Source organism: Onychostruthus taczanowskii, unplaced genomic scaffold (genome assembly GCF_017590055.1).
Source record: "Onychostruthus taczanowskii isolate IOZ18803 unplaced genomic scaffold, ASM1759005v1 scaffold20, whole genome shotgun sequence".
Taxonomy (NCBI): domain Eukaryota; kingdom Metazoa; phylum Chordata; class Aves; order Passeriformes; family Passeridae; genus Onychostruthus; species Onychostruthus taczanowskii.
This window is the reverse complement of record NW_024499240.1, coordinates 4,122,544-4,139,879: the sequence shown is the minus strand read 5'-3', so window position 1 is coordinate 4,139,879 and position 17,336 is coordinate 4,122,544. Positions and strand designations below refer to the sequence as shown.

The window sequence follows — 17,336 nt, the reverse complement described above, 5'->3', positions numbered from 1 at the left end:
CATTACTTGAGCATCAATACAAATAAAAGACAAAAGTGAACAAATATCAAGGTCATAACAAGCAATGGAGAACTGATGTCTCAGAATTTAGAATTATCTTTTTACATTTGACCAAAAATACTTACCCTGTGTAATTTTTCTCTTCTCTCATCAGAGTCTGGCATGCCCCTGAGACTTGGAGGAATATACCAAAAACATACATTTGTATGCTCTGGCTAGAAAAAGAACCAAGCATATGCATCAATTAAAAAAATTATACAGATCAGTCCCCCACTAAAGGCTAGTCAGTAGCATATTTTATCACAGACATGAAAGACAAAATACAGTATTAACTTTCCTAGTCCTGCATGTTAAACAGACAGAAATAGATTACAGTACTGCTGCTTGCCTCTGCCGCCTTAGACTCCCTATACATTGTCCCATTTGCAATATTTAGGTTGCTAATGAAGTGCAAATGCTTTTCACCCTTGTGCAGTTCCATAAGTAACAGTTTTTCAGGATCACAGCAAGGGCAACCCAATTTTGCTTTCCTTAGCAAAGAGGGAAATGAAATTTATACTATGATCCAAAGGTTTATGTACTGGCACTTGCAAAAGAATATACAGTAAAAACAGCAGATTCTCAGTTGTGTACTAATAATCTCAGTATGAGTAGGTAGTATTAAGGTAATCTTCATGCCCTAAACTGAGTAGGCCTCTGCAGAAGAGGAGGAGATAAACCTGACATTTATAGTACAAAACCACATGTATTTGACAAAAAAATCTGCCCAGATCCTAATAGTCATGTAGTTCTTTAGCAAATCAGAGCAGTTATGCATAGCTGTCTTGAAGAACTGTGAGAAGCATGAAGACAGATTTGGCTCATACATATGTGAAAACAACTTACCTGCCCTTCAAAAACCATCTCAAATTCTTCTCTGTTTTTGATTTTGGTGTAGAGATATTCTGCCAGCTCCAGGCATTTATTGATCTGATTTTCAAATCCTACTGTACCCTATTTTAATAAGAAAGTAGGTATTCATTATATGGTCATTTTTTTTCCTGCTCTAATGCAATCACCTTTTCAGATAGGTTTCACTCTTAAATATTTTCAGGCAGAACACATTTATCAGTATTAATTCTTTTAACTTAAAAATAGTGTTAATCAATGGTAAAAAAGTGGCTAACGGTGGCCCAATTGTAAGTCACTATTTGGTTTGCCTCATTTTAAGAGAATTTATGATGAAAATAACAAGGACTTTCACTATTTTTAGTAGATTATTTTAGGCCTTTTATATTTTTCAGGTTTCCAAAAATATTATGGATATTATGACCTGGCTTCACAGCTGCTGCTGAAAGACCAGAAACTTGGAATGGGAACCCAGTTGAAAGTGTAAGAATTAGGAAGTAAAATATTTCCTCTGAACAGTTTGCTAGAAATGTGCATTTAATCAGCAAGCAAAAGTCTGCAATATATTTACTAGGAGTCACTTGCCTACCCACTGATATCTTATCAAGGTCATAATCCCAGAAAAATATATAAATACTGATAATAAATAGTTGGGGCTTTTTTTTAATACACTTTGTACATGAATGAAGAACAAGCATTTTCTCCCAAAGTAAAAATTGGTTTATGATTTTAGAGTTTATCATTAGATTTAATATCAGTTATATTTTTTAAATTAGACTCTGGACAGGTCACCCAACTGAATTCCCATTTTGCCAGCAGAAGATCAAGAATAACAGTAATGAGATGACTACAGATAAAGCAATAAAAATTGAATGTGTTTTCTTGACTACATGAGCCCTCATCTTGTGAGCATGCAAGCCTGGACAAAAGCCCATGCTTAAATTCAGCCATCCAGGCACACCACAGTAGTACCAGGTAATCATCTGTGGAATCGTCACTTGGGCAACGCTTCCTCAGAAAAAGGCTTTGTTTTAAGTTAAAAAGTTGCTTATAAAATCCATGCATTGAAATGTCATGTTCAAAGGTCCCTTGTAAGTCATCAAGGCTGCTCTGCTGTTACAAGTAATCTGTGACAAAACACGTATCCAAGCGTAGAACATCACAAGATATCATTTTGGTGCCCTGCACTCAGTGGCTTTTCTGCAGGACTCATCTAGCGACTTAAATCTTTCTTCTAATTGCCAGCTAAATTTACTGACAGCTAGCATTGTTCCACAATTCAGATAGTTCCTTTCTGAGTCAATACTTGGATATTTGTGTGTTTAGAGATGGTAATGACACAAGCATTTATGTTAAAATGAAGTATTCCATTACATGACACTTAGAAATTAAATAAGTGCATTTCTGGTTTTTGAGCTAAGCTTTTGTTATTTACCTTTGCTTTCCACATCAACCAGAATTTGAAAATGTCTACATGTCGACCACACTGTATTGCCTTATCTCCAGTGTCATAGGAGACGTCATACTGTTTGTCTGGCTGGAAGAGATAGCCTGCACACATTTGATTGCAGCCTTGAAGAATACCCTACAACAAAAAACATGTATGCTTATATGACTTACCTGGCATTTGTGCATGAGAGAATGTACACATTAATAATGTATAAAAATGTATTTCAAACGTGTACAGGAGGATTGTTCTTTGATGGGACATATTATAACATACTGACCTTGTTTTGCAAACCTGAGACACAAAATTAATTTCATTAACCTAAGGTGGTTCTCTTAGAAGTCTCTGAGTAGCCATATGATTTTACACACACAAACACCCCGCTGAGAAAACATTCACAGATTAATTTGGATACTTAGTTTGTGATATTAGCTTTACCCACTTCAATTTGTAAGGCTATGTTCTTTAAACTTAAATTTATAATTTGTTAAATTACACATGAGAATAAAGCTGCGGTCTCTCAGTGCAACAGATTGCTACACAAAAAGGAGCTGAAAAACTTAATTGAAGGTTTAAACTTTGTATGTTGTTCAGCTTTATGATACTTAACATTAGTGATAAGTATAAGCACAAATGACATAGACTGGACATTTTTTGCATATAAATAAATATGGTTCACAGAATAACAGAAATCTAGGGAATACTGGTAAAAACGCCTGGTGGAAACACCGAGCAGCAAATTCCTGTACGTTACACAGAGATCTTACATGTGACATTTCTAAAATGGTTTGCATTTCCTTTAGAGTTTATAACTGTTTTTTGCAAGAAACTTGAAGACACCAGTGTGTCTCATAAATACAAAAACACCTATCAAAGTTCTCATATAGAGAACAAAAACTCTAGCCAAAATCCTGCAATAGCTGGCACATGCATGCATGCCACTAAACAAAGGCTCGTGCTTCCCTCTGACAGATGTGTTTTATGAAGGGAAACTAATGCTGCACTCCTCAGTTTAGAGATGGATTGGTTGGAAGAGCAATGGCAGACCTAGGGCTGCAACTTCCAACTCTCCATCCCAGTTCTATACACAGGGATTACTTCTTCAACTAAGTGCATCTAGTAGCAATTGGCATACAAGAGGTCAGTAGACAACATCATTAGTCCTACCCACATATGATACCACACATGATATGATTTCTTTTATTATCATTTAATAAAAATATGTATTTCTTAAAAGATACAGGACACAAGGTTTTCCTTTAATTCATGGCAACTAAGAATCTAGATGCTAGTCCTCAAAGAGTCATAATAAGACCAGCATGTTTCCTTTTCAACAGAACTGGGAAACTTCTAAACCACTACATAAGGTAAAAACTTGCTTCTTACTTAAGCAGTTTAGACTGTGACCAAGTACTAAGACTGAGGCCCTATGTTCCATATATCATAGAAACAATGGGGCAGGTGCTCAGATGAAGTACGTTAGCATGTCTCTATTGTTGCTATCATAATATGCAAAGATCCAACAGGTGAGGATCTGACCCATGCTGTCTACAACTTTAATTAAAAAAAGCCAAACCCCACAGGACAGATAAAACAACTTCCAAAACGCAGTGTAAATCCACACAATTATTCCTTCCAAAAGAAGTTTTTAAATTAAACAAATTTTGCAGTACCCTCTTTAAAAGTAGGGCTTGATATTTACTTTTGTTTTCTTTGTAATGTTTAATTATTAAATATAAGGCAGACCTTCTCCCGGACAAGAATGGCAGAACATTGTAACAACACTCCCATCATCTTGTGTGGATTCCAAGTGACTGAGTTGGCTCTGCAAAAAAATTACACATTCAGATAGGTCTGGTAAACAGAAACTTAATCTGAAGCAGTCACCTTTGTTTTCTGCTTTCAGCTGGAAATATATGGAGTTTTGACCATGATGATATCACTATGGGTATTATTGCTGTCTTAAATGTCTTCTTTCCCAGCTATGCTGTCCAGGCAAGGAAATTTTTTTCATGCTAGCATTGCAATGTCAGACTTGTGATTATTTTATATTATTACTAATATCAGCTAATTAGTATCACACTGATTAGCTGATACAGTAATATCATCCCCAGAAGAGTTCTCTTCTAGAAATAGCACTAATAAAAATAACAAAACCACTGTGATATGTTCTATCGATTCAAGGTACTGATGGGGAATGTGGGGATGTCAGACAATTAAGGGACTAATATGAATTGTGGGAGAATACAGTTCTTTACTGAACAGCTGCTGGAAAAATAGAAAGGAAATAAAAAGATGTTCTGCATGCTTCCCTGCTTTCCCAGTTAGAGCCACAGCCCTTGCTTGTCAAGCCCAGGGACTGTTAAAAGGCTCTGTACATCTTATCCTACCATTCTCTATGTAAAGCTTAAAATTTCTTACATGTAAACACAATTCAATGCACAAGATCACCTAATTTACATGTCAAACAGATGTTCTGTATTTTAACATACTCTCCTCGACAGTTTAATGGTGACACTGAAATAAATGTGCCAACGTTGCACATCCATTGACCTTTTCACCCCAAGTAATTAATTACCAAGCGTCCCCTTGATTCACTGCATGTTCCAGAGAAGCAAAGTGCATAATTGTATTTCACAGACTGTGCATGTGTTTTCACAATGTGGTTGAAAGAAAATTAAAAGGTATTTCCTTCTCTACACCCTGCTCTCAGAGTATACAGACACAACCACAGGTTTGCTGTTTTGAGCAACACAGTGATGTCTTCACCCCAGTCTGGGGAGCACTGATTTCTAGATACAATTCCAATCCCTGTAGGTGCTGGGTTAGACTGCAGCACCCTCAGCTGAAAGAACAGTTCAGCCTGTGCTGTACCTGGGGAGCTCACCATTCATCTAACATTGGCTGCTTATGCAATGCAAACCAGCAGATAAATAGCTCAAACTTATCTTTTAGAAAAACTTCACTAATAGTTCAGATGAAGCACTCAGGAAAAAGTAATTTACATAACAACTTATTTCCTTTTGAAAGCACCACGCCTTCAGTTTAGCACAATCATTCAACTTTCAGGGTTTCAAACAAAGACAGTTTCAAGTCATTCCTCACAAGGAGCATTAGGTTTATTTTGACATGAAGCTGTCACTCTCTCCTCAGTGCAGCCCCAGCCAGAGGCTGTCCTACCACAGGCAACCCCAGCTCTGTGCCATGGCAGCATGCCAGTCCTCCATGCCAGTGTGTCCAAGCAGGCCAAGAACAACCTGTGTTATCAACAGACCCCAGCTGGGCCCGTGACAGGCCATTACCCCGTACACGTGGGCCCCATCCCATGTTTGAAATCTGTATAGCTGACTGGGAAAGAAATAATTTCACGCTTCATGGCCTGCTGCTTTCTGTATTTGCTTAAAATTATGGCCTTAATTAGCACCTCAGGGTTGACCTCAGGTCAAAAGGGGTGTGCCAAACTCCTGTGACCAAACCTCTGTATCTTAAGAAAATTGTTTTGCTATGCTGACTTATGTCAACTCATGTTGCCATGAGTCACAAGTAAATTGGACTGGGCAAAGGTTGATAGGATTCTCCTGCTTCAGAGTACTCCACACCACATGCTGCTGCCCTTGTGACACAAAGGTCCCCATGGTTTTGCTGCCAGTCCTTCCATACACTATCCTTGGTGTTGTACTTATTCTTCACTTACTGTATGAGGTGCCCAAACCTAGGATAGTTTGTTTTCCCTAAGGAAGAGCATTGCTCACTGTACTCATTTTACAATTTTACATGGTGCCCATACTCAGAATGGCCAAGTCAAGGAAGCAATTTGGTGCTAATTTAAGAGTACATGGATAGAACTTGCTTCAAATATTTTTTTGCTTCCCTGAAGGCTAATACCTGCAATGACGGAAAAGATCTAAGGTTTGTGATTCTTCCTTGCTTTTCTGATTTTTCTCAGACGGGCACCATTTTATGGTAGAGTGCTTTCAGAGGAAATCTAGAGATAACACACCCATGGGATTATAAATATAGCATCTTCTACAGACTTGTCATCATTGGATATGGCTACAACTGTGCCAAAGACCACGCCTGGAATGACTCCTGAGTCAACATTGTAAGAACCAGTGGGAGGGTCACATTCTCACTCTGCTGTCACTACCAACACAAATATTTTGCCTCTTTAAATTTGATTCAATCAAAGGCTGGCTTCCGGTCTCAGTGAGCATCTTGGCAAGCTGGGTTATGTACCTGGGGGTACACACATGCTCTTTTCTGCAGACTTCACTCTGACCTCAACAACAACTTCCTGCTTGATTCATGTAATCCCCACATAGCACCAGCACACAGGCCCCTGTGCCCTGAGACAGGTGACATCCTTTATGGCCTCTCTGTAAATGACCTCAGTCTTCTCCCTGGTACAGCAGAAGTGTAGCAGCTCTGTCTATCATAGTCCTTTCAAGCCTTAAAGGTACTGAAACTTGCCCCTGAAAATTGCTGCTAATTCAGTCTCTGACTCCTCTCATTGTTGTATAAACCCATATATTTGTGTGTGTGTATGAATAAATAAAAGTGATATAAGACTAAGCATATGTATGTGTTCCATTTATAGAACACTCATGAACATACACTCTTCATTTTCCAGAAAACCTGCAAACATCTTTCAGGAGAGAACCTCTACAAATTCCCAGTGTGGGTATTCATGCTCAAACACCTTTCCTGGATCCCTCATTTATCACTGGTATTCTCAAAGCCCTACATTTCAGAGATTGTCTAGCTCTCACACTTTATTTTTTACTTCAAATACTTCTCCATCCATTCCCAGACTTATGATCCCTTCAAAGCTATGCCTAGAACAATCTCCCTTCCCTTTTGCCAAGTAATATCCTTGTCTTCCTTCAAGTCTGCTGAAAACGTATCTCTCACTCAATGGTACATTGCACATTTCTCCTGTAGTATTGTTTGCATCTCCCCAGTCTGAACCTTTCCCTTTTGCCTCGCCATTGCTTAATTTAGTGTTTGAACTCCTCACCGTAGCAAAGTAATATTTTCACAAATTGTTAAAGTGTCATGTACCTTATGAAAGTACTTTAAGAACAGTGTTACAAAGAAGCACTGTGTAGTACCTTTCTATTCCATTCAATTTGTGACGGTGCTTTCGGGACATTAAGAGTCCACCCCCCCAGGCAGCCTGCAAAAGACAGAAAAAAAGAGAAAACTTATTTTTTTGAAAAAGCTCAACAGATTTTAGTTTACTCAGGGTCTAGTAATAAATATTTTAATTCAAGGAAAAAATGTGTAAACTAAGATCCTCTTTTGCCTGACTAGCAGCACGTTTTTGTTACTTACATCTACATGGAGCCAGAGGTTGTATTTCTCACATATATCTGCAATCTCCTGTATTGGATCAAAGGCTCCATATACTGTTGTGCCTGCAGTTGCGTTTACAAAAAGAGGAACATATCCCTACAAAAAAAAAAGGGTCAAATATAAATTGAAAACACATTTACAAAAAAAAAAAAAAAAGAAAAAAAAAAAAAAAAAAAAAAAAAAAGGAAAATAATTCTGGAAATATTATCTCATTTTGTAACCTAAAAACGTTTTTCTTCCCATGTGGAAAGCACAAACATAAGCAACAGTAGAAACAACTAATCATATACATGGTAAGAACAAACTGGTTTTTTCTTTATTTTCTTGAAACTTCACAAAAATAACTAGTTAGAAGATAAACAATATTATTTTGTCTAATCTCTTTCAGTGAGGCGATTCAAACAATGTAGTGGAAGATGAGCAATATTCAAGTAAATTTGGGACTTTTACAGCAGTAAAAACAAAAATTAATTAAATATGGTTTGTAAGTCATGATTTGAAGGCTTGAAATTGTTCCTTTAGTATTTATCTACTAATAAACAGAACAAAGCAGAACAAAGTAATCTAAAACAAAAGCAATATATGAGAAACTATCAGATCAAAGAGAGACAATTTTGAATTAGATGAAATAAATGCGAACTGCTATTTCATAGAGTTCCCAAATGCAAAGAAGTTAAGAAAGAAAAAAATAAATAAATCTTGATCTCTCTTTGGTTATTTCATTAAAAATTCATGGGTTTTTTCCACTGCATTGCTTCAAGAAATAGCAATTAATACCTAAAATTTAATCTTACTGTCTATATTTAAAAAATATACATGCTACCTACATGAAATCTATAGGATTTTTAGGGGCTCTGTAGAATCTTTTATGGGTTTGGGTAAACTTAAAAGTTTAGATAAAAGATTTTATGTTTCCATGCTTGTTTCCATATATTTCCAAACAGTCTTTTAGTTTTAAACAGAAAATGGAAACCTTACCAAGACATATGGATAATTCTGTAAACAAGACATGAATGAATAATTAAGCATATAAAAATACTGCTATTATATTTATATCATTATAATGTTCTCTTTTATGTCAACACTCTGGCTTCAAAGGAAGAAGCAATTTTACTAAGCCAAGCGTTTAAGCACTAATGTTTAAAAACACAAACCTTTTCTTTTGCTTCCAGAATTTTTGCCTCCAAATCAGCTGGTATTATTTTGCCTCTGTAATTATCACAGAAACAGGAAGACAAAGAAAGTTAAAGAATGTAAATAATAGCTGCAGTTGAAATAATTTAATAGGATTTTCTCAACAGGCCATTAGCAACTTGACACACTGTACTGAATCAGTCCTTAAACACAATAGAACAAATTTAACAGATGAACACATTTAATCTATCAAAACTTTAGTATTCATCCTACCTTTCATTGCATTTTATCAAAACAACATTGTCTGTTCCAAATCCAAGTGCAGCTCCAGCCTTCTTTATTGAGTAGTGACTCTGCAGCAAATGAACATGAAATGGAGTGGTTGTTTAATGGCAAAGCATTTTCACAACATGTCAGTAAACTAAGAATTAGCAGTGTGTTAAACTCACATGCTCTGAAGTAAAGAGAACCAGTTTAGGGACTGCAGCCATGCCTTTGGTTTTAACTTCAGGGAAATACTTGTAGCGTGCAGCCATTATGCTGTACATGTTGGAGATCGCGCCACCTGTGAATGAACAAATAAATGAATAATAAAATAGTGATAATGAAAACAAAAAGCATATTATACCACAGACACTTGTGTCTCATTTGCATAATGCAGTGAAAGTGGCAGTGAACTATGAAAAAGCATTTCTCTGAAATGCACTGGCATCTGTCTAAATAGCACAGGACAGACTCTCAAGAAAGCCAGAGTGATAATCAGAATTTCGTAAATGCCATCTCTTTCAATTGCTACCATTTTGTAACACATTCCTAAGAAGTTCAGCTTTTCTTGTGCTGCTTTTACATGAACTTCTTGTTAGCAAGAACAACAGGAACTTATTAACTTGTCTGAGATTGAAGAAATGTCACATATTGGGTGGATTCATCCCACCTTACTGTAGACATAGAAGTAGATGCTTAAATGCAGATTTCTACAGCTGAGCTACTTTGTCTAAACTCTCTCAGAGCCATTTATGGGAAAGAGGCACATCACAGGTTATGATTCACCTAATTTATTTTCATATATTTAATTTTGAAGAATTTGAATACAGGGAAAGCACCTATTTCTCTTGGTTTGCTGCTAAAAAGAGCCCTGAACCATTAGCTCAGTTCTTTGGTGCAGACCTCAAGCTTTAATAAGATCAATCTCACCCCTAAGCCTAGGAGGACTTATTCCTCTGAAATTTTGTTGAGAACACAGAAAGATCTGTATTTTTCTAGCAGATAGGACTGGAGTGTGCACTTTGTGTGGGCTGTTCCAAAAGGAGGTGGTTTTGTCCTTTATGCTCTGTGACACGATGTTCCCTCATGCCAAACCCGGAAAAGTCACGCTGGGCACCCACATTGTCCACACGTTGGCCCAGGACCTCCACACATTTCAGCACCAGTCGTTTCTGTCACTGCTCACTGCCGTTATGTTCCTTGCATGGGAGGACACATTGTCTTGCTCTCTATTCTGGAGTCATACTTGTGAATCCAATCAGATTATATCCCAGATAACGAGTCCCAGAAAGCGACAGACAATCACCTGACTGCGAGTCCAAATCCTCGCTGACCACCAAAGAAAGCATGATTTTTGAGAGCTTCTAGTCAAAAGGAGCTGTGGTTGCTCAGCACCACCAGAAGCTCATAAAAGGGGTGTTTAAATGCCTAACTGTGTACTGTAGTCAAGTTTTAAATGCCATAGTACATAGCCATACACAAAGATAATTTTTTGCCCCAACTATTCTGTGGGATGTTTAAACAAAGCATTCCTACTTCTAAATATCTGACACATTGCTTTGTGTTGGAGATAGTGTGACTATTCAGACATGGCCTATGTTTATTTTAACTTTTGAAGTTTTAATCAAACCACTAGAACAGAGAAGAAAACTCACCAGGTGAGAATATTCCATCACCATCTTTGTTTGACCATCCAATAATCTCCCTCATCTTTCGAAGTGTTATTTGTTCCATGAGGACAAAAACAGGAGCAATTTCATAGGTAAACCTGCATGGATAAAACAAAAATACTAAATAAGCACAATACAGATACAGATTCTAAAAACACATTATAAATTCCCAGACTGTGATTCTTTGTTAAAATGTTTTCTAAAAGTTTTCCTGTAACTTGAGGTCCTGATCCTGAAACTTTACCCAAGCAAAAATCCTATTAGAAGGATTAGAAGACAATATTAGATGTACTGATGAATAAAAACTGCAGTATTAGATATTTTGCAGCTTTCTATATGGTGAATGTAAGACCTAACATTGAACATCATAGCACTGCTGACTTCTGTACAAGGTTGTCCTTTAAAACAACTCTTTCCCAAAGTGCCAATTCCACACTTGTGGAATAACATACTGCTAAATCCTTATGAAAACAGTGAACTTCACTGAGCTAAACAAAACCATAATTAGAAGTATTGAGCCAGGGTTTCAAAGTCTAAATATAATTAATTATGTGGATTTATTCTGTTGATGATCTCCAAGGACAACTTACTTCTACAATACAATGTGATCAATAACTGTCAAGAGTAATTACAAATGATGATTTTCTAATTACCAGTTACCAAAACCAAGTCAGCAGTCAACTATTGTATCCATTTAATGAGGGCAAAAAACATTACATATCCTGGCATGCCCTGATGTCAGAGTCAGATATGTGGATGGAAATTGACAACCATACAACTATTTTTGTGATCAAGGTAGATGGACAAATTACTACTGCTGTGAACAAATTCTGCTTGCTGTGTGTGGGGAAAAAATAAGAGAGGGGGGGAAAGGAAGCAGAGAGAAATGAAGAAATCAGCCTCTGATTGTCAAAGGAATCTATGAGAGTGACACCCTGACACTTCGGATTTGACTGATATTCTCCACTTGAATAATTTTGTCAAAACGTATGTGTTGTCTCTCTAACACTAAAATGATATTTTGAGAATAGGGACAGCAAACTTGAATGAGACATGACATTAAGAAGGGAACAAGTGTCTGAAAGAGCTTATCTTTTATTTACCGCTACACTGGTTGCTTCCACTGTTAATATTCTCTTCAATTTTTATGTGTCCTTAGTCCATCAGAGAAACACCACCATTATTTTTTAAATATTCTCTTAATATTAAAGGTTTCAAATTTGTTTAATTATTGTGATTGCTATTTTTCATAAGTCAAAATAATACTTGTTTTTATCATCATTAGAACTGGCAGAGACAGTTCTATACTGATCTGAAGTTTGGGTGCTGCCACTATTTACAAATGAACAAAATTAATAAACCAGTGTCTGCTAACAGTGGTTTGGGGTTGTTTTGTTTTTAAGCACTGCAAGTCTAGAATATATTCCAATTTTTATTTAGGCAGAATGATCAACTGATGTCCACAGCAACTCAGCAGTCTATAGATCACTGTAGCTCAATACAAGCTACTCTTAAGTCAATGTGGTTATTTTTTTCCCCACCAGTTCAAACACATTTTGGGTTTTGTCCTAAGACCTGGCACACTGAATTTTGAATATATTTAAACACAAAGAAAATACTACTTATTTATTCTATTCTGTAGTTATTTTCTGAGTCTCCAAGAACTGACAGGAAATAAATGACAGTAGATGTTTATAAATTATAAGGCAAATGAAGCTACATTAGATGATGGCTATGAATTTACAAATCACGTCTTGTTGAAGTTCATTCCACCTTACTTGTTTTAAACTTAAATTATTTTGAAAAAAATCCATAAAACTCAAAACATGGGTTTGGCTTAAAAGGAACCATCAATCTCTAGAATCAATCTCCTAAAAAATGCTGATTGGGTTTTCCTATAGTTACAACACTTACAGGTATTTCTGTGAATTAACTATCGCAGTTATGAGTATCAGCTCTTTACTAACAGAATGTACTAACTGGTTTTTTGGTAGAAGCCAGTGCTGGCTTAATTCTGCTCTCACATGAAGGACAAATCACTTTATCAGGCCAAATCATTCTAGCTACCGTTCTCTTGTTGGCCAGTATGTAAAAAGCAGTCTGAGAATAAGCACAGAACATTTTACATCCATTTTCTATTCATAAGCATATCTGCACAATACTGAAAACACCAATATATTCCCTTGTCTCAGCTAGCAGCAGGCATAAACAAAACTTCCAGATAATATTTATTTTTAACCTCAGTTGACTGCTGCATGGTGACAGAGTTCCCTGTGCTACAGAACTGGATGAATAATGAAATTCTGAAATTTCCCTGCTGAAGGTCTCATGATTAGAGATTGAGCTATGAATAGCACATTGACACATTATTTCCAAGTCAATGGGGAAAGGTTATTATGTTTATTTTTATATATTATCTTCACAGTGACACTTAAGTAATATTTCCTAATGTTAATTTAAAATTTTTAGGCAGTGCAGATGTTTAGATTACTCAAAATTCATCTGCAAAAGAAAACACATACTTTTAATTGTTCATAAATATTGTAAGTATTGTTTATCTGTAGAAAAGAAAAAATGGCATATGAAAAACATTCCCTACTATAATTCAATGTTACTGTTGCTTTTGTATTATGTGTTCATGTAGCTGTAATAGGTTGGAACAGTTTCTAGGTAAAGGTTAAAACCTGTTCTGGTGTGCTGGAACACTGCTCAAAACAAATACTCCCCAGAGCTCACAGAGGTGATTTGGTTATTTTTAATAACTTTCTCTGTCAGTTCCTTGAATCATATTTTACAAACATCTTGCTTTAACTTTATTTGCAATTACTGTGCTACTTGAAAGCACACCGTGTTGGTTTTCTGAAAAAAAGGGCACACTGAGCCTCATGCTAACAAATAGCATGTTAAACTTCATGTTTACAGAGAAGTATTTTCAATATACGTTTTTTTTAAAGCACAAATAGTTGAGAAACTAGCTATTTAACAGCTTACTTTCAAAAAAAAAGGAAAACATCAATTAAAAAGTTACTCTTTAAGAAGTGACTAAATGAGTGCAATGTTATTAATAATGATGTCAATACTTCTTTATCCTGTCACAGTCTGCCACAGAGCTGAATTCTTTTATGTCTTATCAGATTTGTGTAATTTCACTGATTACAAAAGGATAGCTAAACTGGGATAACTAAGTTAGCCAAATGGGCTTGGAAAAAGTGACACTGAAATATTGGTCACAGAGAAACAGCCTTTAAGCAAAGTTTTTTTAGAATTGTGATCAGAACTGTTTTCACTTTTAATTGTGCTGCTAAAAAGGCACCTCAAAGCTCTTTAAAGCTTTTATAATACTTGTTTCATAATTAAAATATATTTTGCTGGGTTTTCTTCCCAATCAGCTTTAAATCTGAATGTCTCATACCAATTTTCAGCAAACAGAACTAACTGAGATGATTATTATAAAGAGAAGGCTGGCTTTGGCTCGAGCACCTTAGGTTTTTATTTTACTGTTAATGTCACAAAACAGGCACAGCTCTAATATACACAGAGCTGCCAGTCATCAGGTATATTTAATGAACCATATACTCACAGATGGCCAGTGAAAATATTGTTCATTTTCCAATCTGAAAATCTGATTTCGTATGTTATGACAATTAGCAACAAACTCCCCAAAGCAGAGGTCCCCTTACAGTTAAAACACATTCAGGACTAAAAGAGAGCAATCTTACCTGCTGAATATGTGGACTCTCTTCACGTTTTTGACATATAGAAATCAAAATATAAATAAAAACTGACTAGAAGGTTGGGTGGGTTTTTAGCAGTTTGCAAGGTTTTTTTGGTTGGTTTGGGGTTGGGGTTTTTTGGTTTTTTTTGTGGATGCTTTTGTTTAGTGTTATTTTTGGGGGGGTTTTTTTCATGAATTTTACTCTACTACAAAAATTCATTATAATACCTTACAATGACATTTAGCTTTCATTAACTTTGAGGTCAAGAAAAATTAGGAAAATTTTCTTATTTGATGCATTCAGATGTCAAATTTTACTTTTTTTATACTTACCTTTATTTATTTACACATGACTTTATTAATCTTAGACTAATTCCTTTGTTAGCATAAAACTATTTTTCAGTGTTACATTTTTAATAACTGAAGCTACCCAAAAGCCACTTCTTTACTAGCACATGAACAAAAGGTATTGCCTCAAGCCTGTTATCTCTGAAGTCAACAGTAGAGAAGAAAATACATTTTTCCACATCTTGTGTTCTAGTGTTAACAAGTGGATAGCTGCAGACCTGTTCAGTCTAGAGACAAAGCTTTTTTTTTTTTTTAAATATAGAGAATATTGGTCCAAAAGAAGAAAAGTAATTTCATGTTATTATGTTAGAATAATCATGTTTTACTTACCATGTGCTCTCAGATATTTGCATTTCTATTTATAAGAAACCTAAAACTTTTCAGTTTTATGTAATTATTTTCATTGTATTACTGACACATTAAGAAAAACATGAGACATTTTTCTGGAAGATGTAACATTCATCATTTAAAAATGAAAATTATTCATCAGTGACAATACCTATCTACCATGATACATGGCAGCCCGTGTAAGCACCAGTCCCAGACTCTAGTGACAAGATGCTTACATGTTTGTGTTAGCAGTAGATGTCAGCCACTCCCCAGCCAAGCCAATAATGTCCAGTCCTGTGGACAGCTGATTGAAAAAGCGAGGGTGACCTGAAAAAAGAATTGAGACAAACTTAGAACAAACTCTACCGGTATCTCTCAGGTTTCAGAATTAAACCATCCACCTTTTCTGACACAAAGCACAGGTTTGTACTCAAAATACCTGCAGCAAAGTTTTCAAAGCAAGTCCTGCTTATGGGGAGACGGATGTCTTATTACAAACTTGAAAAAATGCTTCGGATGGGAGCTCTGTATGGAATCATTTGCCTTTAAAAGAGAACCTCAGAATCGACTGAGCCTGTAAACACCTCCGGGACCTGCCCAAGGGCCATTTCCAGGGCCCTCTTCTGACTTCTGCCGGGCTGTGAGCTCGGGAGAGGAGTACAGGCTGGGGAACACCCCCTCGGCAGTAACAACCTCCAGGTGCCGGGGCTATTTCCATTCGAATCGAGGAACAGAGGGAGGCTCAGGCACTTGAACTGGGGCTGCAAGAGTGAGACGGGGCTACGGAGGAGCCAGTCTCTTCCCGAGCTACAAGGACACGGGAGAGACGTTTTGCGGGGTCTCGGCAGGAATGTCCCAGCTCTGCAGAGGGGACAGAGCCCCCCAAGAGCTCCTCGACCTGGGCCCTTTCCCCACACGGTTTATAAGCGAGAATTCACCTCCTTAAACAGAGTTTGCTATTGAACGGAAGTAAAGCACATCCCTGTATTTCAGCCCAAGTTGCTTTAACTACTTTCATAAGCAATAATCCGGAGTATTGGGGACCTACTTTTCCAGCATGAAGAGAGGAAATTCCTAACAACTGGTATCGGGCGCTGAGGGGAGGTGGGAGGTGTCATGATTTAGACCTCTCTGCTCTCTGGAGAAGGACACGCAGACAGCACACTGGGGACAGCCCGGCCCTAGAGGAGAGGTCAGCTCTCGACGCCTGGAGGGGACCCTGTCACGTCGGATTCGGTTCAACACTAGGAACATCAGCATCTTTTGACATGAAGAAATAAATGCGATTCTGCCCCGAGCGATGTCAGCAGAAATCTTTTGGAGGCGTGAGCCTGCCGGCGCTGCCACATCGCGACACTTCGTGAAGAGGATACGCCGCACCCGGGCTGCTCCCGCCCGAGGAACCCACGGCTCGGGGCTAGAGCCCAGAAATACCACCGTGGTTAGCTGTTTGCTTTACAAATCAGCACTTCTCTCCCTTTCCAGGGCACACTGACTGGCAAGTTATCTTCAGCGACATCTCGCTGACCTGCCATAGCTGTTAACGAGCCTGCGATCTCCTAAGGCTGGGCTGCAGATTCAGACCCGGTGACTTTGAAGGGAGCTTGAGAGAGAATGCGAGCCCCAGGAGCCCACAGCAGAATGCGTGTCCTGGGCAGTCAGGCGATCCGAGCAGCACTTTAAAGCTGCACCAGACACCGCTCTGAACAGAGCTTGTGTCCGGTCGGATACCTGCCTGGGGACACGTCCTGCTGGCCCCACAGAAGCTCCAGGGGAGGTCGGGGTGAGGGGAGGAGGCTGCACGACTTGGGCACAATGAATAGAGGAATAATGGTGCAAGCATACAGAGCGAAGGTACTCTGACTTAACCTCAGGCCACCTGTCCAACAACCCACACGTTTGGGAGTGAAACACTCTCCCTATTGATTAAGAGTACAAAAATCAAAGTATGCTCCTGACTCCACTGAATCGATAAAACCACCATGTAAATAGGAAAAAGGGCAGAACGCTACCCGCCACATCTGTTGTCAAGATTTTGCTCCTTGAATGCACTGCACTGGGTCTTCACGGCTACAAAACTAGCCACCGCAGAAAGCTGCGGCCCGTCCTTCAGGAGCCCCGGCCCGCAGCTGCCCAGCCGGAGCCCGCCGGGAAACAGCCTCCCGGCCTGAGCTCCGCCGCTCCG

General features: G+C 37.9%; 1 protein-coding gene across 1 annotated transcript in view; it reads right to left on the bottom strand.

Moving 5' to 3' along the window:
- The window catches only part of GAD1 (glutamate decarboxylase 1), a 31,895-nt gene that overhangs the window by 4,154 nt on the left and 10,405 nt on the right, over positions 1-17,336 (bottom strand). Inside the window, exons 6-16 of the mRNA XM_041403319.1 lie at positions 15,388-15,478; positions 10,744-10,856; positions 9,274-9,389; positions 9,098-9,177; positions 8,845-8,899; positions 7,670-7,786; positions 7,447-7,511; positions 4,082-4,160; positions 2,324-2,473; positions 886-993; positions 126-215 (exon numbers count right to left, since the gene is read on the bottom strand). Coding sequence (XP_041259253.1) covers positions 126-215; positions 886-993; positions 2,324-2,473; positions 4,082-4,160; positions 7,447-7,511; positions 7,670-7,786; positions 8,845-8,899; positions 9,098-9,177; positions 9,274-9,389; positions 10,744-10,856; positions 15,388-15,478 — 1,064 coding nt within the window. The remainder of the gene's footprint in view (positions 1-125; positions 216-885; positions 994-2,323; positions 2,474-4,081; positions 4,161-7,446; positions 7,512-7,669; positions 7,787-8,844; positions 8,900-9,097; positions 9,178-9,273; positions 9,390-10,743; positions 10,857-15,387; positions 15,479-17,336) is intronic.